The following is a 25,945-nucleotide window of genomic DNA, read 5'->3' as shown; positions in this document are numbered from 1 at the left end:
ACTGGGGGAATTAAATTGATTGTTGGTTCTGTATGAAGAAAAAATGACTGAAGTTGTTATTCTTCTAGAGTGGACTTAATTGTGTGTATATAACATGCGATGCCTGGAAACGGCAAAAATGTTTAACACTCTTTGCTGTCTATTAGAACATAATTATTTGATTATATCTTTCACTGTTGAAAATAGAACATATGTGGTAAGAGATTTAACAGAGTCCCATCATTATTTGCAATTTTAAGTTTCCCTTGCAAAGCGTAAGATTCTCTCTTGAAGAGGCATTGAAAAATCATGTAGATTTGAATTGTGAGCAATGCTTTCAGCAAGTATTCTTTTTATTAACATCAATGAGTTTTACAGTTTACTGTACAAATAATAATGAAACAAATTCACTGAGAGAAAATTGCGACAAAATTTTCCCATGGTTTTTGCCTCACTTTACGCATTTTTATTATAAACAGAGAACAATATATGTAACATCTTGGAAAGAATATATTCAACACAGAATCCTGATTCCATTTAAAAAGCAGAACAACGTCCAATTAAAAAAAAACTTTCGAAATTGATAGTAGATGATAATGTTTCCACGTCGTACACTGTTGGGAGAATGTGAAGCCTCATTCACCCCCTTCAGAACTACTTACAATTTGTATTTTATTACAGAGCAGACGAGTCGTGAGTGCATTGCTTTTTTATGATATCCAATGTGGTTTTCAATGTGATCTGATAGATCTGCTTTAAGATAGCCTCTGACTAAATACAACCTCAAATACGAAATGATGTGTCCTATGGATTGAGAGCAACTTTTATCACCTTCCTACAGGATATTTAGTATAGCTTTCAAACTTGTCACCAAAGAGTTTTTTTTTAATTGTTAGAGTAAAGTAAAAAAGTTCCATTTTACAACTAGGCCAAAATAAAACTTATTACGATAGAACAATTAAAGGCTTAAAATAAGGAAATTAAAAGGATTGAAAGTTCTATTAGCATCTAAAAGATGCAACGACATTTTCCTTTTGGTGCATGCCATAAAACATTAAAAATGAATGCCAAATTTATCAACCATTCCATTTTACAATTATCAACCATTTAACTTTTCTAAATAAAATACCCTCATAGAATCTGAACAGAAAGACTTTTATGTTCTAAAGATGGAGAATACTTTATAAAACACTGCTCTCTTTTTTTCTCTTTGGTTTCACTAAAATGTCATCTTAATTCCAGAGAAATACTTTTTTCTATAATTTATTTTTTTTGCAATAACATAGTCGATAAATCAAAATGCTGAATGCCAACAAAATGTAGACCCACTGAGCATGCCACTACAGCAGACTAAATGAAATAAAAGGACTTTAAACCTGCATGTAATTTAGGACATGGTAAAAGTGCTACTGCAGTCCACAAATGGTTAACTATACTTAAATAAGTAAGAAAACAAGAAAAATGCATAAATCCCTGGTAGAGTCACATTACATTTTAACAAGATCAGAGTAATAGACAGTTATAAAAAAAACTCCAATACTTCACATACTTTTTTTAACCACAAAAATAAAAGAATATTTCTGTTGTGCCTAATGCAATTTTCCACCCAGTGCTTCACCCTCATAAAATTTACTTGAAGCAGATCTTCACCCAACACATTGTACTAATCATCCTCTAAAGCCATCAAATTCTACATAATTCAGGCTATGAAACCCATAGTGGGATGTTGAAAATAGGTAGCCCTGTTATCTTGATGAAACAATAATTAGTGATTCACTTCATTACTTTTACTTAGATCAACATAAGTTCTACAAATTTATTTTTTGTTTTCCCTCAAACATTTTGCCAGATTGTTCAGGGTAAATTCTCATAGAATCCCCTTTATTTTCCATCATAACAGTTCTTGAAGATAATTGGTCAAAAGCAAATAATCTGGGTCATCATTTTCATTCCATCAGATTGCAGGGATGTGTTTTTTCATCAGCCTGTGAGAGATCCACCATACCAAAGGGCTGAAATCAAGATGAAATGGAGACATTTCATTTACAAAACTGTAGAACCAAGGATAAGCAAAGTTGATTTAGAACCAAGTAGGTTCTTTGCTTTTATCTCAATGCAGAAACGTATTAGAACTGGAAACATCACCATGTAATAGCCTCAATATATAGCTTTCCAATTTACCAGCGATAACCTTAAAGTTATCATCTCTCTTTTTAGACAAATGAAAAGGAGAGGAACATTTGAAACCACACTCAAATTAATTCTAAGAAACTTAAGGATTTTAACAGCATAAGAAAGGGTCAGTGAAAAATATTCTCTACTTTAACCAAAGAGCAATGTAATATTGTATTTATTATGTTTGGAAAGGATCAAAACTGGAGTTGTTGTAATTTGCAGAGCTCAGGCCAGATGATGAAAGAAACCATTGGAAGGGAGACTCCAGCTATATAGATGATTTAATGATTTTCTTAAAGTACCTTTTACCGTTATATACCCACAGACTGCCAAACAGCAACACAGTAACTATCTGACAAAACTGTTAAAAGAAGTTTATTAAAGAATGCAGAAAGGCAAGGATTTAATAACAATATGTTTGTTTTAAGCTGTTGTCTCTTATTGTCTGAAATCATAACCGAAATAATGGTAGTGCTTGTTATTTTTGTGAAACAGTATATTACATTTTTGGTTTAGCACGTCTGAAGTTCAAAATACTTCTGAAACTTTGGCAAAGAAAGAAGGTGATTGTGAAAAGATTGCAGGCAAAACTCTTACCAGTAAAATGCTCTATTGCTCAATAAAATATTTTATACAATATTATCTGTTTAAAAGTTTAAATATGGGATCATGGTAATACAGATTTGCTACGCTGATACAATGTGTCACACAATGGTAGGGCATGGATTTTCCTGAAGAATTCTCTTCATGGGGAGTTTACCATTTTGCTCTTTCCATCAAGGTGGGGCATCAGCTAAAGTTTCAAAAGGATGACGACGAGCTCATACAATGAGTTGCTCAAGCTGGTCATCCACAACTCCCAGCAACCAGCTGAAGGGTTGCATTGGCATGAGTCCTGGAACACATCATCCAGCTCTTTAGTTCGATGAAGGAGCATGCCACGAGAACTAAAAGGAAGGACTTTTATTTGAATGGTTTCAAATTCTTTATTAAATAAATAGGAACATGACAAGATACCACATTGCATATATTATAAGCAACTTAATTGCTTTTATTAACTTTTTTCTAATTTTATTGTGAGCAAATTGTCATTATAAGCAATTATGTAATACTTTTGAGAGTCAAACTTAATAAATCAGTTTACAAACAATATTTATATTTAGGTTCTAATCCCAATGTTCAGTTGCTATACTTTTTTTCATTTTGGGATTCTCTTCCCAAACCATTCAGCCTCATTAGCTTTATTCCTACCTTTAGAAACCTCCAAAAAATCTATTGCTTTGTTCCTTTTCCTCTGAATTCTATTAGTTCCTGCATGATGGTCACCTATCTTCTTTGCATAACACATGTACTGATGGTAAAAATACAAATCCATAAGTATACCTTGCTGAAAATATTTTTTCCAATTTTATTCCATATCTTTCCTGAAGACATCCAGCATGAAATTTGAGTCAATAGCTCTCGTTGTTTGTGTACAGTTCTTTTTTTTCCCAAATTGGTGGAGTGCTGAGCCACCCTGCATGCCCCTTTGCACTCTGTAATCTATAGCCATGACAGCAGCAGTCTGAGCTTACCTGGCAGCAAGCTGAGCTTGCATAACTTCAGATTGCGCTTCTGCTGTAACACTCAGCCTTTTGGCAGAAGCTGCTTGTGCTACAATGGAAGCTGACACATCTAATCTACTCTGGAGGAGGCCACCACTTCAATACTAGAAAGGATGGGCTCCGTGTCCTCTGCAAAGCCCTACGCTAAGTCGATGCAAGACTCCTCCATGCTCCTTGACACTGATCACAGGCTTTCTAACAGGCTTTCCAATGGACTGGGCACTTTGTTGCACACACTGATCAGTGTTATTCTGTAGCGTGCCCCATCAAAATGCTCATCTGAGTCATCTACAGCAGAACTCATGTGATCTTGCCTTCTGGCTAGCTGGTACCTATATTATTCTTGTCCCTTGTCCTGGTTGCAGGCCGCACATGTTAAGTGCATATTGCGTCCTTATACTATCCTCTAAATTATGTGTAGTGCCAATATCTGAGCTAGTGGCTGCATCTGGAAGCAAGTGGCAATGCTATATCTTCATCATTACTGGCTTCATGTTGTTCCTTCACTGCCTGGCTAGATTGCACCTCTTGGATATCTGAAAGGATAAAGTCATATAGGTGAGGTAGTGGTGTGGGAAGTGGTGGGGGTGGGGGAGTAAGAGGTGCATGCTTACACCATCTGCGGATTGTAAATCAGAAGAGAGTGTGGGATAGGGTTAGGTGGGATGTGAGAAGGAGTTTTAGGTGTGAGAAGACCTTGATTTTCGATGGCTTCAGCCCTTCCACTAACCAGGTAATAGGTGCCTCAAACTGGCTAGCAGCATCTCCAGGGGAGTAAGACAGGCAGGCATGCATGTCCCACTCCAGTTAACTCCTGCTCCCTCCAGTTGTGTGCCACCTTGTCCTGCAAGAACGAGGAAAGTGTGTCAGTGAATGTGGTGCAATGTGTTTGGATGATGTGGCTTTCATGGCTGAATAGCTGACAATGTGTGCCAATTGTGAGATATGGGTATGAGGCTTGTCAGTGCTAAGTATGTGAGGGGGCAGGGAGCATTTGAATGCTAGGTCATGATCATCTCAGCTCATCTGTTGCTGAAACCCTCATTCATGCCTTTGCTATCTCTAAGCTATTCCAATGCACTTCTGGCCAGCTTTCTACATTCTATATACTCTGTAAACCTGAGGTCATTCAAAACTGCTGCCCTCTTCTTTATGGGCATCAAGTTCCATTCACTTATTACTCTGTGCTCAATGACCTACATTGGTTCCCATTTAAATTCCTTATGGTTTCACACCTCCCTATCTCTGTAATCTCCTCTAGCCCCAAAACCCTCTGAGATAGCAGCACTTTTCTCATTCTGCCCTCTTGATCATCCCTGATTTTAGCTGCTCCACAATTGCTGGTTGTGTTTTCAGTTGCCAATGTTCTAAGCTCTGAAATTTCATTCCTAAAACTTTTCACCTTGCTGCCTCTCTTTAAAATGCTCCTTAAAGCCTACCTCTGACCAAAAGTTTGGTCGCCTGCCTTATGTGGCTTATTGTCAAAATTTGCTTTATAACATATTGTGAAGTGCCTTGGGATGTTTAATTATATTCAAAGCTCTATATAAATACAAATTGTTGTTGATAGAGATTTTTGGTAGGTGAGAGAAGGGGGTGTGGTGATTTAAGTCGTGTCTGAGGCTAGTAGTGTTATTAGTAAGTATGGCATTTGAAGATGCCTTAATTAACCTTGACTATTCAGGTGAGGTCATTGAACTCATTGCAACACTGCATCCAGGTTCTCAGGGCTTGACTCTGAGCATTAACCTTCACATCTTTCTACTCCCATTGTCTTCTGAATGTGTGTCTGGAGGACCTCCTGGCCCCAAATGGATACAGGACATCATTTCTCCTTTGCATCTCCTCCCCAGGGTCTTCTCTACAATGTCTGAAAAACTTGGAGCTTGCTCTTTTCCCATGCTTTGCCTTGATCAGTATATCCCAGATCAGATTCAGCTCACAAAGGACTCCCAGCACCTGCTCCAGCTGCAATGGATCTCCCCTTTAAAAGGAGGAGACTTGCTTTAAATCATGCTAAGTCAACAGCACAGTTAGTGCTGTCTGCATGCTGCAATTATTTAGAACAGCAGACAATACGAAGTTGATGTGTTGTTTGTGTTGCATGAGTTAATCGCACATTGGCATTCCTACACCAGGTTTCAAGGGCTATCCAATTTTTCCCATGATGACTTGCTGAACTGCACCTTGCAGATTAGTTGATCTTTGAGCATGAAAGTCAGAAGGCCATTTGAGAGTGGAGCATCGCAGTTGATCCTGGTTCTGTTCTTATCTGACATAACCTGTCCACTTTTCAAAATGGGCACTGGATAGTTATTGACCCAGGTCCACTCCAATTTAGATGAGATTGTCTTCCTCATCCAAGGGAACCTAGATCATGCTTATGGCTGAGTATCAAAGTAGATGGTGACTACTTACTAAGTCACTGTGGAAGCTTCATTTAAAGTTAGAAAAAACAGCAGCATTTATTCTTTATCACACCTTGTTTAGAACTAAAAGGGAACATGAAGGAAGAACTGACTGATGGCATGAAGAGAAAGGCTTTGTTAAGAATATAAAATTAAAGGAATAATTAAAGTGCAGGTCATACTCTAAAGAATAAAGAGGGAACCTCATTGTTGAGGATGATAGTATTGTGGAGATATTTGGTATGCTGGGAGCAGTTTCCAACTTTCCTGCCCGGGCAGTAATCTGGCAGAGCAGGTCACTCAAGTAATCTATTCTAGATCCTGCCTGATGTTCGATCTATTGATTTCAATAATTGAGCGGGTGCTACATTGGATGGGTGATCTGTTCTGCTAGGTTACGGCCCAGGAGTGAAGCTGAAAGTTACCAGCATTGTCTGAGTTCCTACAAATGCTGGAAATACAAATGAGATTGCTGGTGCACTGGAACAAGGCAGGGCACAATCATTATAAATGACCACAGAAAAGAAAACACTTTGGAAAATATTAACAGAAGGAAATCAGAGAGAAGATAGAAGAGCATCTAAACACAATTTTTTAGTCATCCTTGGCAATGCAAATTGGAGGGTAATACTTCTGCTGAAGAAGGGATAAAAAGATATATCAGCTAGTGAAAGCCCTGTTAGTCTAATGTCAGTGATGAGGAAATTTTTAGAATCTGTAATTGATGACAAAACCTATGGGCGTTTAGAATCAATCAAAGACAGGGAGCATCAATTTGTTATAGACATGTAATGCTTGACAAATTTATAGAGCTTTACAATAAATGATTTATTGGATAGCTTAAGGGAATACAGAAGGTGTCATGTATTTGGAAGTTCAGGTGGCAGCATAATTTGGCTGACAATAGATTTGTTGCAACAATTCATGTATATGCACAGAAAACAAAACGTTAGGGTAAAATTGGAGAAGGGACTCAAGTGATGCACCTTAGACAAGAGGTCCTCAACAGAGGGGGCCTCCAAAGAGTCTGTGAGAAGATTTCAAGGGGGTCTGTTGCCATCATCACTCCACAGATTCTCCCAACACCACCAATCTAGCTCAAGGATTGGCTCAACTCTGACAGATTGCTGATCAGCAGCCATCACAGTCAGTGCTATACCAGTCATGTGACCTCTTACCTCTCTTTCTGATGAACCTGGCTTCCCACTGCAACCCCGCCCCCCACCCCCCCACACCTCCACAACCCCCTATTTCTGAGTGGTGTAAGCCAATTCTATTTGAATTATCAATTTGCAGGGATAGTTGTTTTGATAGAGAAGGGGCTCTGGGTATCAGAGGCAGTGAGGGCTCCCGATATTGGAGGCGGTGAGGGCTCCCGATATTGGAGGCAGTGAGGGTTCCCGGTATCGGAGGCGGTGAGGACTCCCAGTTATTGGAGACGGTGAGGGCTCTGGTTATCATAAATGGTGAGGGCTCCTAGTATCAGAGACAGTGAGGGCTTCAAGTGATGAATGAATAATTCTTCTGGTGTACTGAAAGTTTTGTCTCATTGAGTACAACTTATGTAAAGCTGGATTTTCAGGAATGACAGTGATAAAAACAAACCATTGAGCTAGGATGATCATTGGCCATGTCAGAAATGTACATGCTTGTCAAAGATACCTCCACATCTTGACAGAATTTTTGCTTTATACCATCAACATGTTTCACAAAGTTAAACAATAACAATAAATATAAATGTTTAATTGAATAATTAATTTTCATACTAAGAAAAACTTGTGTGTGTTGTGGGATCCACAAAATTTTTATAACATTGAAGAGAAGCTGCAGAAGCAAAACATCAAGATTCCCTTGCCTCAGAAGTACTAGGTTCTACCTTTGCTCTTGGTATACATTTAGACGATTTGGACTTGAACATAGGAAGCATTATGCTGAAATTTACTGAAGATTCAAATGTAGTTTGGCAAGCAGCAAGAAGAATGGCATAACGTCTTCCAGAGGGTATCTTCAGGTTAGCAGATTGGGCAGACAAATAAAATTAACATGGAGAAGTATGAAGTAATACATTTGGTTTGGAAATACAATGGCAATGTACAATCAGTGGAAACACTCCGAAGAATGTGGATGACTAGACAGATCAATGAGCTCAAAGACATAATTTTCTGAAAGTGGAAAGATAAGATAATATTAAGGTCAATAGCATTTTGAGTTTTAGAAATAGGGACATAGAGTAAAAGGGTAAAGAAGTAAGTTGTAGCTGACAATATTTATGCCACTGTCATAGTATTATTTGCAGTTTTGAGTATCTTGTTACAGGAAGGATATTAAAGCAAACCTAGATTAAGATTGGTTGAAAAGTTAATAGTGAGGCATTGTCAGTTTAACATAGACATTAAGTGACACAGGAGGCAAGTTAAGAGAAATTTCTTTATTCAGGAGTATTTGAAGCAGAGATTATGTCATAATTCAAGGGAAAATTTGGATAATATTTGAAAGGAAAGAAGAAATGGAACTATACAGAGAGAGAGAGAGAGAGAGCAGGGGAGTGGGATTAGTTTTGGATTGCTGTAGTGAAGAACTATATAGACATGATGAGCTCAATAATCCCTTTTAGTGATGTAAAATCCCATGGTTCACATTGCTTCATTAATTCCAGCCAGAGTTATTTGTTTTGCTATAGTGAGAGTATTTAGATAAATGCTGTTTTTAATAAATAAATTCAACATCTGTAATTTTTTATATACTAATATTTTATGTTACCCCTTTGATGAAATGCAATATTAATATTTTAAGTAACAAGATATGAAAATCTTAAGAAATAAAAACATTGCCAATATATCTGTGTACCATCAATTTCAAGGGAAAGGCTTCCTTCTTACCTGTATCAAAGTTCACAGCCTGTGCCATCTCAAGCGTTCCATGAAAGGCTCCAGTCCATGAAGAACCAGCAGCAGAAGCAGTAGGGTCTGTCTTTGTGATCTCACCTGGTGCTGTGGTAATCCTAGCTGCCCTCACTGATGGTACCAACAATGACCCATAACGTGGGTCGAGATGTGGGCTATGATGGTGGGTGTGGGCATGTGGGTGGTGCATATGTGGGTAAACCTCATGCACAAGTGGATAGCTGGAACTGCCTTGTGATGCCAATGTGTAAGGCCATGGCTCAGCATTTGATGGGGGAGCGCTGGCCTGGTGTAGTCCATGTCCAGGCCAAGCCATGGGGTCTGGGGAGTGAAACACAGCACCAGACGCAGCAGAGATATCGGGGTGACTCGCACTAAGAGCTGGAGGTGCTGGGGCTTGGTAAGTGCTGTTCCAGAAAGAAGCAGGAAAACTGTTCTTCTGATTTGTAGGAAATGGCGATCCTTCTGAAAAGGAAAAAAGAAAGAAAATTAAAATTTGCTAGATGCTTTGAATTTTATTTGCAAGATGTCGCTCTATATAGCTCTATATACAATAGATGGGTGGATTGATATCGTGACTGCAAAATTCTTCCAGCGGGATCAATAGAGCCAATGGCAGATAATAAGCAATATTAAGCAAGAGATAGCAGGCTTGAAGCTCCATCCAATAGAAACTTTCACAACCACGGTTAAACAGCAAAAAAAAGGTGCTTTAAGAAAAGAGAAAAGTTGTTAGTTGGTGTAACTGGATTCCTAAACAAATCGAAGTTGACACGAACTAATGCGAATTCCCGGATAGCGTGAAGATCTTCTACCTCTGAGCAGCTCTGCAAACGGGTCACTTCAACCGGTCAGCAATGAGCCCTGAGCAAAACAGCATCTAGTGTTGGCCACAGGCACTGGAATAAAACGACATCTCTTACAGAGAATGAAACCGCGAGTGGTAATAGAGTGCCGGATCTTAGCCTGATCTGAAATCTTTCCTAATCGTGAGTAAAGGCGTCAGCAGCCTTACTCCACATTCCGTTTTTTTTAAATTCGTGCGTTCCAGACAGTTTTCCTCATTTGCCTCCATTGCCAATCTCGTTACGCAATGTAAATATTAAAGCTGTAAAAGGCAGATCTCTCTAACTCCTGGTGAGGCTCGGTTTATTGAAACTAAGTGTGAAGATTGAGAGCAATGGTTGGGAATTCGCAATAACTACGATTGGAACGCGGCACAGCGCTCGTTACAGTATCTCTATTGTAAATGTTGTGTTCTGTTGGGTCCACATGTTTGTCGCCACAAAGGTGCAAGAAGATAAACAGAACGGTAAAATCGCTGTTAGATTTAGTAAAGGAACGGGGGAGCTGCATGGGTAAAGGGTGTCAGTTTAAATTTGTCTGTAGAAGGTTTGCGCTCTCAGTAAAACTCGGTGAATTCTCCACTTTAGGTTACGGGCATGCAAAGATGAGAGTGCGGGTATCTTTCCAAAGGCCATTAGAAGTACCCGAGCTCCTAGCTATCAAATACGGAATATTCGCAATTCCATTTTGTCCACTGCAATCACATATCCTATATCGCTGTTTGTAAGACGTATTAAATCGAAGTCAGTAAAACCAAATAAGAATGACAAAATAGTAATGCTGTACATTGGGTCGGGTGAGTAAAAAGGTCAATTTTTACCCTAGATGACATATCCTAATTAAAACTGTAACAGTTCTCTTCAAACCTGCTACAAATAAACACCTAGAGTTGGAAATTTTCCTCCCTTAAAGTTGAGTACTCCTGGTCAAGTTCCTCACTTAGTCCAACCTCCCGCCGTGCGCACTAAATCAACCCCCCCCCCCCCCCCAGCATTTCTTCACCCAAATTATTTACCAAGATCATCCAAAATAAGCGAAGTTTTGTTCATTAGAGTCGCAGTGTTCGTTTTTAAAAGTTGCTTGCCCTACCTTTCCACACGGAGCTGGAAGAAGCCTGGGGCTTTGAGCTCGGATGGTCACCGTGGAAGTTGCTGGACTGGCTGAGGGCTCTGCTGAAATGCTCGTCCACCACCGCGCCGATGTCCCCCTGGAAGTAGGTGAGCAGCACACATCTGGAACTGATGTACTCGGCCTCAGGAGGCTGCTCCTTCTCGCTCTCTTTGCTCGGCGAGTTGTTCTCCATCGACTCCTGCATCTTGCTGTACAGGGCTAACTTCTGCTGCAGTGACACAGGAGCAAGCGGCAGTTCAGACACAACCTCACCTCGACAACAGCAGCAAGCCCGGGCACAAATCTCCCTGCCAAAGCACCACTCTCCTGTTCCGGGAACAAGTTGCAGCTTTACTGCACCCCACGCCGGCAAAAAAAAAACACTGCCCCATTCTCAGAAGTACAGGACACATCACTCATTACGGAAGACATTCGCTTTACTTTTAATGGGAAGCTTCATAAATTGAACCTCCTACAGATTATGGGTAGAAGACACACTCAGCCCGTTAAATATGCAGTAGTCAGTGTTTAATGATTAACTTCTCAATTCCAATGTGGGATGACAAAACTTGCTGAACGGACTATTATTTGAATCCTATGTTATAGTCAATATTAACTATGATTTGTATATTTATTTATATAAATATATTAGGGTGCAGTGTACACAACAAACCTAGTTATGATCATGCAGGACTGTAAGATATTCCTTTAACTCGGCATTGTGTGTACAGCACATGATACAATGAAAAATCCAATCCTTTAAATCCCTTAAATAAAAGAGAACTGCCAGACCTCCAAGATCCCAATTTCTCCCTCGTACATTTCCAAGGCAAGCGTTTTTCTGCTCATTGCTGCTAGAATATCAGCCCCCAGAATATCCAATATCAATCCCTTCAAAATATCGCTTTCCCACGGTCTGTTACTGTGGTCTAGCCTGTCTGCTCGCAGAAATATTCACATCTTGAATGAGTTTAGCGTGGCATTATATTCATTATACAATACACCTTATCCAAATCACTTTGCCCTGCTACAAATTACAGCTTTATCCTCGTTTACTTGTTTTATACATTTGGGCCCTGCACTTGGATTAATCGTGGGGTATTCACATTGGGTTATTCACATGGGGTTCTTGTACTTGTTTCGACAAGGGAAAGTTGTTGGTCGATTTCATGTCTGTTCCGTGTTGTGAAAGTGATTCGAGGGCCTTTTCCAAAACAGCTGATGTCAACTGAAGAAGTCATATTGAACTCGAAACGTTAACTCTATTACTCTCTCCTCCACCGTTTACTGCCAGACCTGCTTAATTTTTCCAGCACTTGCTGGTTTTATTTCGCTATTAATGTAATGTAAAATCGCAGATGAACGGTAGATATTAATTAGGTGGTGCATTTCCAATTTTAGTCACTTGTAACTTTGTGCCGTACGATTACTGAAATGGTCAAATAAGCTCCAAGTATCTATTTTTGTATTTAAGGTGTTTTACCAAACGATGCATAAGGATATATGCGTCATAATGCACAAGTTAGACGCATTTTTTTTTTTAAAAAGACCCTTTGGTCATGTGGGAAATGCATTAAACATCAATCAAGTGGGCTGACTTATCCTTACAATTTCACAAGCGAGAAGTAAACGAAAACTATTTATGTTTTCTCTCTAGCATAATATATCCACGAATCAGATTAGTCGATTTTCCATTTCGGAGAGTGCTTTTGGGCTGACGACTAGAAGCCTGGGAGAACACACCCCTTCGACCCACGGGCTGCTATGCAGAGAATTTCAGAGCAATCTTGTCAGACATATCCAAGAGATCGCGTCATGTGTTGTCAAACGGAATGAAGAAACCACAGCGGAATTTGACAGCTGACTCACAGCCAGTTTACAAGGCAGCTGCTAATTCGCCTCTCTTTTCTTCCAACACCCCCCCCCCCCACCCCCCTCCCTCCTCTCCCTCTCTCCCTCGTCCTCCCCTTACCTCGTTTGTCTCAATCAGTTGTCAGTCAGACTTTGGCGGGGCAAGACTGGCCGTTCTCTTACCTGCTGAGAGTGGTGGTGATGGTAACAGGCTGCGGTGTAAGCTGCTGCGGCGGCTGCTGGTAAGTACTGGTGCGCCCCATAAGACTGATGATACATAACATCCAGACAACTCATGACCGACCCCACTCTCCGGTCGCTCGCATTGGGTGATGGTGGAGGGGGGCGAGTGGGGAGGGGAGGGTGAGGTTTGGCGGTGGGGAGATGCTGCTTAAATCTCACACGGAACTCGTACCTCGCATCCTCACTTTATAAGTGAGCGTTGGAAAGAGGGGCGAAGAGAGAGTTAAAGTATTAGCATAAAGACAATGCGAGCCGCCTCCGCCTGTCCAGTGCTGGGACTCGTGTAAAGTTTCGGGTCTGATTGATCGCAACATCAGCAACTCCGCCTGCTCACTCCTGATTGGACAAGATGTGGCCCTTACTCGCCATTATCATTGGACAGGACGCCAGCCAGCACCTCCCATTCGCAATGCTAAAGAATTCCTCAATGTTAATACAGATCTGCTACTTTTTCAAGCTTTACTTTTGTGCATCGACAGTTTTAAAATGGACAGACTATTATCCACAGTACTGTACTTGCTCTGTTTGAAGTACAGATATCGGCAGGCACAATTCTGCAGAACGAATCGTTAGTTTACGGCTTTTTCTAAAGCGTACGCGCATATTTAACGAAGGCTTTCAGAACGGCCGCCGCGTGTGGTTGGGTTTGTTTCCTACGATATCAATCCAGGTTTCCGAATTGATGCGAGGTGGGCGATTTCCAATGCACAGGCTTTAAAGCAATTGAGGCACTTTCTGGTGGTAAGTGCCTGAGGCTGCAGTAATGATGTGACCAGCACCTTAAGTCCATTGCTCAGTTCGTACCTCGGAGTTGTCAGAGTCAGAGCAGTGTCACAGCAGCTCTCTGGCTAACCATGACCGTGATGGCGCAGTGTAGGCGCTCTCCTATCGTTTAAAACACTTAAAAGTACGTTTGCAGAATTCTGCTGCACTAACCGATCACTTAAATTGTGTCTACTTATATCCAACTCAAATTGATGCCTCACATTATGGGAAAAGCAAAATACTGCGGATGCTGGAAATCTGAAATAAAAACAGGAAATGCTGGAAAAACTCAGCGGGTCTGAGCAGCATCTGTAGAGAGGGGAACAGAGTTAACGTTTCGAGTCTGTATGACTCTTTTGCAGATGTCTCGCGTTGCTTGGCTTCAGTGTGCTTGGAAGGAGCAGCCTTAGCGCTGGGGCAGCAGCCTCACCTCTGAGTTCCAAACGCTTGTGTTCCAGTCCTACTTCCAGAAACTTGAGTACATGATCCAGGCTGACGTTTCAGAGGTGTGCTGCAGTGTTGGGGGTGCCATCTTTTGATTGAGATGTTAAACCCAAACCTGCCCTTTTCTGGTGAAGATACAAAACTCCTAAGATGCTATTCAAGGAAGAACAAGGGAGCAACCACCCCCCCCCCCCCCCCCTCGGCATGATGTTCTAGTCCAAATGTATCCCTCAACCAATATCAAAAACCGATAATCTGGTCATTTATGTTTGTGCACAAGTTGCCTATTATATTTCCCTGCACCACAACACTTAAAAGCACTTCATTGCTGTTAAGCACTTGAGGCATCCTAAGGTCAAGAAAGGGGCTATATAAGTGCCAGTTTTTCCCCATCCTCTTTTTTTTCCTGATATGGACAAACAGATCATTTATTTTGCACACAGCAAGATCCCACTAGCAATGGTACAAAGACCAGGCAATGGGCGGAATTTGCACTAAGCGCGTAGTGGGAGGGTAAAACAATGTTTTACCCATTGGCCCCGATGGTGGGTTTTGACCCTGTATCATCCCGAACCCACCCCATTATTATGAACTCTCGGGAAAGACACCATTTCCATAGTGGGTGGGCTCCTCAATCACCTGCCGCCCATCACTCTACCGCCACATCATGCCAGTTCAGCCGTAAGCACTGCGCTCATTATTTCCAGCTCACAACTGCTGCACGAAAGACATGGCCAGCAAAGTTAAAAAAGGTTGAAGCTCCCCGCTTCAATTACGGGTCCCTCGAGGGACTGCTGGATGCCACAGAGACCCGCCAAGATGTGCGGTATCCCAACTCTGGCCGCAGGATTGGCAGCAAAGTGACCAATCCAGCTTGGGAGGAAGTAGCAGCGGCGGTCAGCATCAACATCCTTCAGAAGAGGACAGCCACCCAGTGCTGCAAGAAGATGAATGATTTCCTCTGTTCTGCCAGGGTAAGTCACTCTCCTCATTGCTCTCAACTCACACGCTCAAAAACCCATCAGACATCCACAGGGCCCTCACTGTCAGTTCAAGGGACATCACCATTTACTCTCTCACACACACCGTCATTGTCCTCATCCCGTCCATGGGACCACTCACCACCCACACAGGCCAGGCATACTTATCATCTGGCCTGGCAGGCATCATGCTTGCTTTTTCTCTATCTCCATCCATGCAGGACAAACTGGCACACAACAAGAGAGACCGGTCACAGAATGTCCAAAATCAAGGTCCTCATGGACTTTGAAAACAGAGCCATCCAGCTGGCCAGTGATGTCTGGGACCGGTCCTGTGCTGACGGTGATGTTGGCGCTGGTCTACCAAGTGAGGATCTAGCAGTACAACATCCACCAGGCAACAATGCCGTGAGTGATGTGTTCTCTTTCACAGGCCGCTGCCATGAACTAATTATCTCTCCTTGCTTTCACAGGCACATCTACCAAACAGCTGACAAAGTCCATGACCCAGGGCCTCCAATCAAGCCCCGAAGAAACTTCTGGAGAGGAATCTGGAGTTACCGTCCCTGAAGTCCCATCAAAGTGTTCACTCACCCCCTCCACCAGCGCAGAGACACATACCTTGGTAGGATGTAGCTTTAGAGTAGGCCTGGGATCACAATCTGCTCAGTACATTGCACTTTCTGATCCACAGCAGGCGGTGGCAGGGACTTCCCAGGTCCCAGCACTCGGAGGACTGCTGGAGGACAGAACATTGCTAAGTCCAAGTCAGATGAGGAGCCTCTGGACTCGATCATGTCACAGTTGCTGGAGCTGCAAAGGCAAGCTCGGGAGCATCAGGAAGGGATGCTGGCTGCACTCCTCAGATTGCAAGGCACGATGGAGGTGTCTGTCTGCCTTCAGGATGAGGAGATAGCGCCAGCATGTCAAAGCACCGAGGCCAACACTGGTAGGATGGCGACTGCCATGGAGACTTTGCTCCTGCGCTGCTGTGTGGGCTCAACTCCATTGATGATGCCATAGTTGGCCTCCAACAGTGTGTACCCGAGAGGGGTGCTGGGCAGCTCGATCTCACTCCTGCTACCCCTGGTCCTCAAGGAGTCAGCATGGAGCCCTCGGGCACCCATAGGAAGGAGGATCAACAGGTACATACTGGGGTCATCCACCCAGGTGACTCCGAGGGTGTCTGGCCCATCTGAATCCCCTCTTCCTGTGACCTCAGCAGCTCCAGCTCCACAGGGTGAGGAGAGTGCCATTGCTACACAGCAGGACCCTGAAAACAGGCTGAGGCCTTCCAAGTCTCAGCCCTCCAGAGGACATCCACCAAATTCATCAGTCAGGTTATCGCAGTCAGCAGGCTGCCTCCACCTACGCTGTGGATGTCCGGGGTGGAACAAGACATAGCAGCAGGGTTAGGACAGTTAAGGGGAATTAGTTGAACAGCCTGGACATGGATGTTAATCAATTGAACACACTGTTCTCGATTGTCAATAAGCTCCCAAGAATGTCTCCCTGCCTGTGGCTCCTTGTTCTGATAAGCACTGTTCTTGTCACTCAGATGTGAAAGCTTTCTGCACGACATAAAAGGCAGGTATCTCAGCAATGGGCATCTTCCCTGTGTTCTGTGTAGCCTTCAGACCAAAGTGATGGTTCAGCCTCATGCTCCCTGAAAACATTACTGATGCCTGCACCTCAGCAGTGCTTGTCATTGCTGCCAGATGGGCAGGTGCCATAGAGTTCTCTCATTCTCTCTGTGTGCTCTCAGCACCTTTAAGGAGGGGCTGGCCCCCATCTCTTCAGCATCTGTGACCACTGATGCTGTGCTCCAGCTCCTGAAGGGCGCAGGTGCTGAAGGCAGACACAGCATCAGAATTTCTAAAGTTTCATGGCTGCATTTCTATGATATGACACTAATCACGGAGCTCAAGTGAGCTACCCTCAGTCAGACATTCTCAGAGGCTATGTGAAGATTTATGGAGTGTCTTCACTGCATATCATCATCATCCTCCTGCAATCAAGTGACTATTAGGGCTTCCACTGCATCTCCATGATGGGAGCATTCTCAGAGGATATTGGCACTGCCATAAGCCAGATTGGAGTCAATGTTCACAAATCCAATGTGAGGATCTTTGTGGTCGCCTCACTGCATGTCATCATCATCCTCCACAAATCTAACAGATATGAGGGCCTCATGAGTGGGCCTGCCTCATCTAGCCAATGTGAGGGCCTCATCCCCATCATCGTCACCTCCGAGGACCTCCTCAGCCTCATCACCGTTGGCGTCCACCTCATCGGAGGAGACGTGCAGCTCCTCCATCTCCTCCGCAGCCAGCTCCTCTCCCCATTTGAGAGCCAGGTTGTGAAGGGCGCAGCAGATGACACGATGTGTGACACCCTCTGTGGACTGTATTGCAGGGCTCCACCAGACCAGTCCAGGCACTGGAATCTCATCTTCAGCATCCTGATGGTTTGCTCCACCAAGTTGTGAACTGCTGCATGAGCCTCATTATAGCATCGCTCTGCTGCAGTCTGAGGCTTCCACACAGGTGTCATCAGCCACGGCCTCTGTGGGTAGCTCTTGTCCCCGAGGGGCCATCCCTGCAGCTTCTGTGGACCCTGGAAGACTCCAGGGATCTGTGACCGACTGAGGGTGTAGGCTTCGTGCACACCCCCTGGAGGCCATGTGCATAACAATAGAATGTGTGTCTGGTTATCACGTACCAGCTGCACATTCAGTGAGTCGAATCCCTTGTAGCTGATGAAGTCCACCTTGTGTAGCGACAGAGGCCTGAGTGCTACCTGGGTGCAGTCAATCGCACCCTGTACCTGTGAGAATCCCAAGATCCGGGAGAATCCAATGGCCCTTACATCCTGGCTGTCATTGTCCCAGATGAAATGCACAAAGTTCTGTATCATGGAGAAGATGGCATCTGTGACCTCATGGATGCATTTGTGGGTGGTGGATTGTGAAATCCTATAGAGGTTGCTTGTGGAGCCCTGAAAGGAGTCACTGGCATAGAAATTGGGCACTGCAATCACTTTCACAGCCACTGGCAGTGGATGCCCTCCATGTCCCCTTGGAGCCAAGTCCTGCAGTAAGTGGCAGATGTGAGTGACCAGGTTCCTAGACATGCGTAGTCGTCAGTGACACTGGTTCTCAGTCATCTGCAGGAATGGCAGACAGTGTCTATAGTCCCTGGGTGTTGCTAGATGCCGACCAGCCGTGGCTCACTGGCCCTCCTGGGCAGCGTGTGTGGGAGCCCCCAGCAGCCCCTTCTTCCTCAGGTTGCTGCTCCTGCCTTTGCGTGGCCAAGAGCCTCAGTCGCTCCCTCCTCCATATTCTACCATTTCTGTAGACCATCAGGCAGGGTGGAAGTAAGGTCTGGAACGCTTAGTGGCACTTTGGTGCCTCTGCGTTTCTTGCGTGGGCAGTCTAGGAGCCCAACCCCAATCCTATCACTGTGGCTGCACCTGAACTGAAGTTGCAGAGGAATGGTCAGTTTATACAGGTGTCCCTACTGCATGGCCACTTCCCCCACCTAGCCTGCCCCCATGTCTTGAGTGCAGGATCCAATGCCAGGGTAACAGTTGCCCCCCACCCCACCGACAACAGCTGCCTCTGCAGCTGGATAGCAGTTGCCTCGCCTGGACACCACCCCACATTCCCCCTGATAGCAGTCGCCTCCGAGGCAGGGTGGCACTTCACCCCGGCTCGCCCGTCCCCGGTGCCCCTGAAGCCTGCAAAGCAACAGGCGACCCTAGCGAGCTCTGCAGAGCGATGCTAGTCACTCACCTTCAGTTCCCCCAAGGTGAAGGCCGCCAAGTGTGCCTCACCTGTGTGCTGTTATGAAACACATTGACATGCTTTCCCACCAATGTGGACGGACGTTCTGGAAGGGGTCCAAGGGCCTGGCGGGATGGCCTTTTAATGATATGCTGATGTATTACAATGAGCTCCCCAATGACCGTTGGTGGGAAGTGGGAAATGTGGCCCACCATTGGTGGGCTGAGCAGACGATCACAGCATGCCTTCCAGCCATCATGAAACCAATTGCGTTATATTGTTGGTGCCCACTAATCACACCTGCTGCCAGCGGGCAAGGAAAATTCTGCCCAATGTTTTTTTTTTAAGTTGTGTTGATTGTTTTTCTTCACAATGCAATAGGATCTTTTCTGTCACATTTAGAGATCAGGGAGGAATTTGGTGTAACATCTAACTAAAAGACAATACCCCCAACAATGCACGGCTTTCTCAATAACGCATTGAAGTGACAGCCTAGATTATGTGCTCAAGCTCAAACCCATAATCTTCTTGTTCTGAGGCAAGACTGCTGCCACTAAGCCAAGATTACATTCACTACAAAATGCAATAACTGACTTATACCCTCTGTCAGACAGTTGCAAGCAGAGCCCTTGAAGGAGGCCCTCACCTTAAGTAGGACCTGAGCCTGCTGCCAAATAATTCCTGTTGTCATGGAACTGCTTTGACAATAAACTCAATCTATTTGTATTTGCCATGCAGTTCTTCTCCACCACCCTTAAATGTCCCATTTAGAAAATACTTTGTGATAAAAATGTTGTCTGCCCAGCTTTTTGGGCATGGGGGTTTGTGATTAGAGGGGTGCAGCACCTACCCTATCATCTATTACCATGATTGTAGCATTGAACTGAGCAGGTTCCATACAGCTGGCTTCCAATGCCCCTTAACCAGCTGCCTCTGACACCCTGCAAAGGGCCAAACAATATTGTGTGGAGAGTGCCTTGTGCATTCTGCACTCTATTCTTAAAGACAGTTTTCCCCTCTTAAAGAGAAGCTGCATTGAATAATGTTACTAGAATTTTTCGAAAATGGAAAGGGAACATTAGGACAGAGAGAGAGAGAGACACAGATAGACAGAGAGAGACAAAGAGAGAGAGCCAGAGAGAGACAGAGAAACAGTGATGGATGCAGTGCTGGAGGCATTAGTGGTGAAGGGGGGTTGGGGAAGGGGGAATGCTGGAGGAGAAATATCATAGTTCCATGATGGACTCACAGAGCCTGAACCTGAGGACCTGACAGTAGTGTCATAAGAAGCCTAATGATCTCATATAGGTGGTCAAGGTCAGTAAATGTATCTTCACATGAAAGCCCCTACCCACAACACCACCAGCCTCCCACACTGCTCAATGCACCACACCCCCTATCACTCTCCCAGCAGCATTCCCTGACAGTCAGGACTCACGTCAGACATCTAGATGTTCGCAGTCACCCTCATGCACCCCAATGTTCCCAGCCTCATATCCACTTCTCACCACATCAACATGCCTCCAGTTGTTCCTCTGTGGGAGGCACATGACCCAAACGCAATGCTACACAAACACTAACATTCACCCCTCTCTCCAGCAGGACAAGTTGACACACAATAAATGGAGCAGAGCAGAAATAGTGGACATTAGGAATGCCTGCTTTTCTTGAGTCCTATGGAAGAGATGAATCCCTTAGCAACAAGGGGCTGTGATTGAATTTTTGGCATCTGGAATCACTGAGAAGATAAGTTCCTGCCTATGAGCCTTCCCAATTCCCAGCTCACCATCATCCTGCTGTCTACCATGATGAGCAAACTGCTGATGGTGTCATCATAAATACCTTGTTTCCTACCCCACCTATCCCATTTCCCTCAAACAAACCTTCTCCTTCTGATTATCTGCTTTCAGACTCCTAAGAACTGCCAGACACAGGACTGCGGGAAGGAGGAGAGAGAGCAACAGCACAGCAAAAACGTAGAGGCTCCGATCACTTGATCTGACACTCTTAGCCACCAGCTCAGAAACTGGCACTGAGGTTAGTATAGAGTCAAAATCAGCACATGGTGAATCATCCAGGCAGGAATAGGCTGCAGCCAGGCCAGGGGTAAAGGATGGTTCATTTGCCAGCTCACTGGAGTTCTGCTGCAGTTATGTGTTGAAGACAAAGATGTGCCCTTTATTCCTTCATAGTGGCATTCTCCGATCCTGGCCCAATTGTTCCATAGGCATCCTATGAGGGGAAAAAAAATTCTGTGGAACTAAATCAGACTATTTTCCGAATGTTTCTCCTTGGTGCATGTTTCCGTGGGTCTTTTCAATCCTTGTTCTCCTACAGTGGGTATCTGCGCTATCTAGCAAGAGTCTTAAGGAATTAAGTTAGCAATTCCTTGTATTTAATTGTAGCTCATTTTCTATTGAAGAACAATTACAAGGGGGGAGATGGTGGCATAGTAGTAATGGACTAGTAATCCAGAGGCCCAGGCTAATGCTCTGGGGACATGGATTCAAATCCCACCATGGCAGCTGCTGGAATTTAAATTCAGCAAATAAATGTGAAATATGAAGCTAATATCAGTAACGGTGACCATGACAGCTATCATTGATTTTCATAAAAACCCATCTGGTTCACTAATGTCCTTTAGAGAAGGAAATCTGCTGTCCGTACCTTGCCTGGCATACATGTGACTCCCAGACCCACAGGAATGTAGCTGGCTCTTAACTACCCTCTGAAATGGCCCAGCAAGCCACTTAGTTCAAGGGCATTTAGGGCTAGTCAACAAATGTTGGCCTTGTCAGTGCCACATCCCATTAAAGAATAAAGAATTAAATCAGGAAAAAAAATAAAATCACTCTGTGACCCATGTCTGGAACATATGAATTAGGGGCAGGAGTAGGCCACTTGCCCCTTCGAGCTTGCTCTGCCATTCAATAAGATCATGGCCGATCTGATTTTAACCTCAAGTCCATGTTCTTGTCTACCCCAAATAACTTTTCACCCCGTCGCTGATCGAGAATCTATCTACCTCTACTTTTAAAATATTCAAAGATTCTCCCTGCACAGCCTTTTGAGGAAGAGTTCCAAAGACTCACGATCCTCTGAGAGAAAAAAAATTTCCTCATCCTCGTCTTAAATGGACGACGCCTTATTTTTAAATAGTTGTTCTAGATACTGCCACAAGAGAAAACATCCTTCACTCATCCACCCTGTCAAGTCCCCTCAGGATCTTAAATGTTTTAACCAAGTCGCTTCTTACTCTTCCAAATTCCAGTGGACACAGGCCTAGCCTATCCAGCCTTTCCTGATAAGACAACCCACCCATTCTAGGTATTAATTTAGTAAACTTTCTCTGAACTGCTTGCAATGCATTTATATCCTTCCTTAAGTAAGGAGAGCAATAGTGTAAACAGTACTCCAGATGTGGTCTTACCAATGCCCTGTATAACTGAAGCATAGCCTCCCTACTCTTGCATTCAATTCCCCTTATAATAAACAATATCATGGTATTTTCTTTCCTAATTACTTGCTGTACCTGCATATAAACCTCTTGCGGTTCATGCACTAGGACACCCAGATCCCTCTGCATCTCAGAGGTCTGCAATCTCTCACCATTTAGATTTTGTTGTTCTTCTTTTATTCCTCCTGCCAAAATGGACAATTTCACATTTTCCCACTTTATACTCCATTTGCAAGATCTCTGCTAAATCACCTAACCTATTATATATCCTTTCGTAGCCTCCTTATGTACTCTTTGCAACTTACTTTCCTACCTATCTGTGTGTCATCAGCAATTTAGCAACTATTCCAATGGTCCCTTCATCGAAATCATTGATATAAACTGTAGAGAGTTGAGGCCTCAGCACTGATCCCTGTGGCACACCACTCATTACATCTTGCCAAACAGAACATGATCCATTCATGCCTGCTCTGTTTTCTGTTAGCTAGCCAATCTTCTATCCATGCCAATACGTCAGCCCCTACACCATGAAATTTTATTTTCTGCAATAACCTTTGATGTGGCACTTTATCAAATGCCTTCTGGAAATCTAAATACAGCACATCCACTGGTTCGCCTTTATCCACAGCACATATTACTTCTTCAAAGAACTCCAATAAGTTGGTTAAACATTATTTCCTTTTCACTCAACTATGTTGAATCTGCCTGATTGCCTTGAATTTATCAAAGTGTCCTGTTACAACATCTTTAATAATAGCTTGTAACATTTCCCCTATGATAGATGTTAAACTAGATGGCCTGTGATTTCCTGCTTTCCATCCATCAGGATGCTAAGTACCACTTTCCTGCTGATTGTAATTTTGTTGAGTACCTCCCTCCCTTCCAATTTCTTACTTACAACTATTTCTGGGATGTTACACAGGACACCACCCAGGTTTCAGAAAGCATTTCATAATGAGGTTGAAAACAGGGTGAAGTTGCTGTGATAAAGTACTTACCTTGATTTCAAATTTGAGGCTGGGAACCCTTGGGCCTTCTTTACACGCGCTGCTCGGGACCTGGCCACACCTGCGCAGTTTATTTTTTAAAACATTTTTCGGGCCTTCTGCCCATGCACTAGCTGGGAAATGGCTGCACATACACAGTTATTGTTTTTTTTTCCCTTTCTTCAGGCTGGGAACCGGCCCTGCATTCCTGCGCAGAAGGAAATGAAGCAAAGAAGTGAAATGGCGCAAAACTGCACGTCAGGTGACCTGAACTGGAGCACCATTCCAGAGAAGGTGTCCCAGGGAGCAGGACACAGGGATGGGGGGAACAGGGAGAGGTCCCAGAAGGAAGTCCCAGGCAGGGACAAAGGCAGAGATCAGAAATAGGTCCCACAAGACAGTCCCAGCCTCTGACCTGCTCTTATAGCCACAATATTTGTTTCTGGTCAATGGTAAACCCCAGGATGTTGATGGTGGGGGAATTCAACTATTGTAATGCCATTGAATATTAAGGGGAGATGGTTAGATTTTCTTTTGTTGGCGATAGTCAGTCATTGTCTGGCACTCGTGTGGCACGAATGGTACTTGCCACTCATCAGCCCAAACCTGAATGTTGTTTAGGTCTTGCAGCATTTGGATGCGGACTGGTTCAATACCTGAGGCATTCTGAATGGTACTGAACACTATGTGATCGTCAGTGAACATCCCCAGTTCTGACCTTAGTGAATCCGTGGAATTCTTTACCACAGAGGGCTGTAGAAGCTGGGTTGTTATATGTATTCAAGGCTGAGATAGACAGATTATTAATCAGTAAGGGACTCAAGGGTTATGGGGAAAGGGCAGGAAAGCAGAGTTGAGGGTTATCAGATCAGCCATGATTTCATTGAATGGTGGAGCAGACTCAGTGGGCCGAATGGCCTACTTCTGCTCCTATGTCTTATGGTCTTATGGACATTGATGAAGTAGTTGAAGATAGTTGGGCCTAAGACACTACCATGAGGAATTCCTGTAGCGATGTCCTGGGCGTGAGATGATTGGTCTCCAACAAGCACAACCATTTTCCTTTGTACTATGTATGACTCCAATTAGTGGAGAGATTTCCCCTGATTCCTATTGACTTCAATTTTGCCAGGGCTCCCTGATGCCACACTCCGCCAAATGCTACCTTGATGTTAAGGGCAATCATTTTCACCGTATGCTTTGAAATTACTGCCAACTTTTTTGTTTTCCTAGATTTTGGAACTAAATTTAATGTAGCCACAAACAGTTTGAAGCAGGATACCTGTGATCTGGATATACAGCAGTAATCCATCAGCTGGCTGATGATTCTTAAATTTTTTGACATTACCTAGTAGAAGTCTAAGATAAGAAAGTTGAGTGTGTTTGTCACTTCTACTACCATTGTGAGTCCAGTCCATGTTGCTCCTTGTTTGAAGTGCTAATTTCAGGAGGCAACACAATTCATCATTAGCTTCATTAATGAGATGTAGCTCCTCAATGAGGTTGAGTATTCTGTAGTTTGTGTCCACTGCCTTGGGTAATATTGTGTCTTAGTGATCTCTCTCACGTGGCTGGGTACCTAACTAGTAATCTGTTGGTAATATTTGCTGTGTATCAGTGCCTCTGAGTGGACTGAACTAATTAAGTTCTTCCTTTCAATGTCTGCTGCTCTGCTGTTTGGTGAATCTTTGGCAACTCTGTCACATCAATGCTATCTTTATAGTGGGTGTCATTAACACAATGTGGGCTGTTAGATAAGCATGGGAAATTTGTGATTTGTGTTTTAGGCTTTAAGTGGTAGTTAATTATTGTTACAAAATATTGCTAAAGCAAGTTTATTTCATTATGTGTATGAAAATGTTATGGTCCTGTGAGGAATTTTAGAGCAGTGGATAAAAATGATGTTGGGATGTTCTGTAGTTGGGAAAATGCTAGAGTCTACCATTAAGAAGAAATAGCAGAACATTTGGAATTGCTTAATGCAACCAAATAAAGTCAACATGGTTTTGTGAACGGGAAACCGTGTTTGACAAATTTGCTAGAGTTCTTTGAGGATATTGCAAGCAGAGTTGATAAAGGGGAACTGGTAGATATATTGTATTTGGATTTCCAGAAGGCATTCGATAAGGTGCCACATAAAAGGTTATTGCACAAGATAGGAGCTCACAGTATTGTGGGTAATGTATTAGCATGGATTGGTTAACACACAGAAGACAGAGTTGGGATTAACTGGTCTTTTTCAGGATGGAAAGTCGTAACTAGTGGAGTGCCACAAGGATCAGTCTTAGGTCCTCAATTATTTACTATATATTAATGACTTGGAGGAGGGGGCAGAGTGTAATGCATCCAAATTTGCTGACTCTCCAAAAATAGGTGGGCGGGTATGTTGTGTTGAGGACATAAGGAATCT

At 43.5% G+C, this 25,945-nt stretch overlaps 1 protein-coding gene and 1 long non-coding RNA gene across 4 annotated transcripts; one reads left to right on the top strand and one right to left on the bottom strand.

The window, feature by feature from the left end:
• Window positions 1–301: 301 nt before the first annotated feature.
• vgll3 (vestigial-like family member 3) lies at window positions 302–13,388 on the bottom strand. 3 transcript variants are annotated; one of them, XR_005945776.1, is made up of 5 exons: window positions 13,060–13,388; window positions 11,005–11,254; window positions 9,046–9,534; window positions 3,406–3,505; window positions 302–1,991 (listed from the first exon to the last, which is right to left on the bottom strand). XR_005945776.1 is itself a non-coding variant. In XM_041210698.1 (4 exons), exons 1-4 carry the CDS (start codon window positions 13,171–13,173, stop codon window positions 1,960–1,962), a joined length of 885 nt encoding a protein of 294 aa, XP_041066632.1. In that variant the 5' UTR covers window positions 13,174–13,388; the 3' UTR covers window positions 302–1,959. The 3 variants fall into 3 exon arrangements, 2 of the variants coding, with proteins under 2 accessions (XP_041066632.1, XP_041066633.1); XM_041210698.1 differs by lacking the exon at window positions 3,406–3,505; XM_041210699.1 differs by lacking the exon at window positions 3,406–3,505 and having other exon boundaries at window positions 9,151–9,534.
• On the top strand, window positions 13,025–23,777 carry LOC121290349. The gene is made up of 3 exons (XR_005945777.1): window positions 13,025–13,118; window positions 21,003–21,129; window positions 23,722–23,777. It is a non-coding gene; the product is annotated as an uncharacterized LOC121290349 (long non-coding RNA).
• Window positions 23,778–25,945: the final 2,168 nt, after the last annotated feature.

Source organism: Carcharodon carcharias, chromosome 18 (assembly GCF_017639515.1).
Source record: "Carcharodon carcharias isolate sCarCar2 chromosome 18, sCarCar2.pri, whole genome shotgun sequence".
Classification (NCBI taxonomy): domain Eukaryota; kingdom Metazoa; phylum Chordata; class Chondrichthyes; order Lamniformes; family Lamnidae; genus Carcharodon; species Carcharodon carcharias.
The sequence above is the reverse complement of the archived record's forward strand: the minus strand, read 5'-3'. Positions and strand labels throughout refer to the sequence as shown.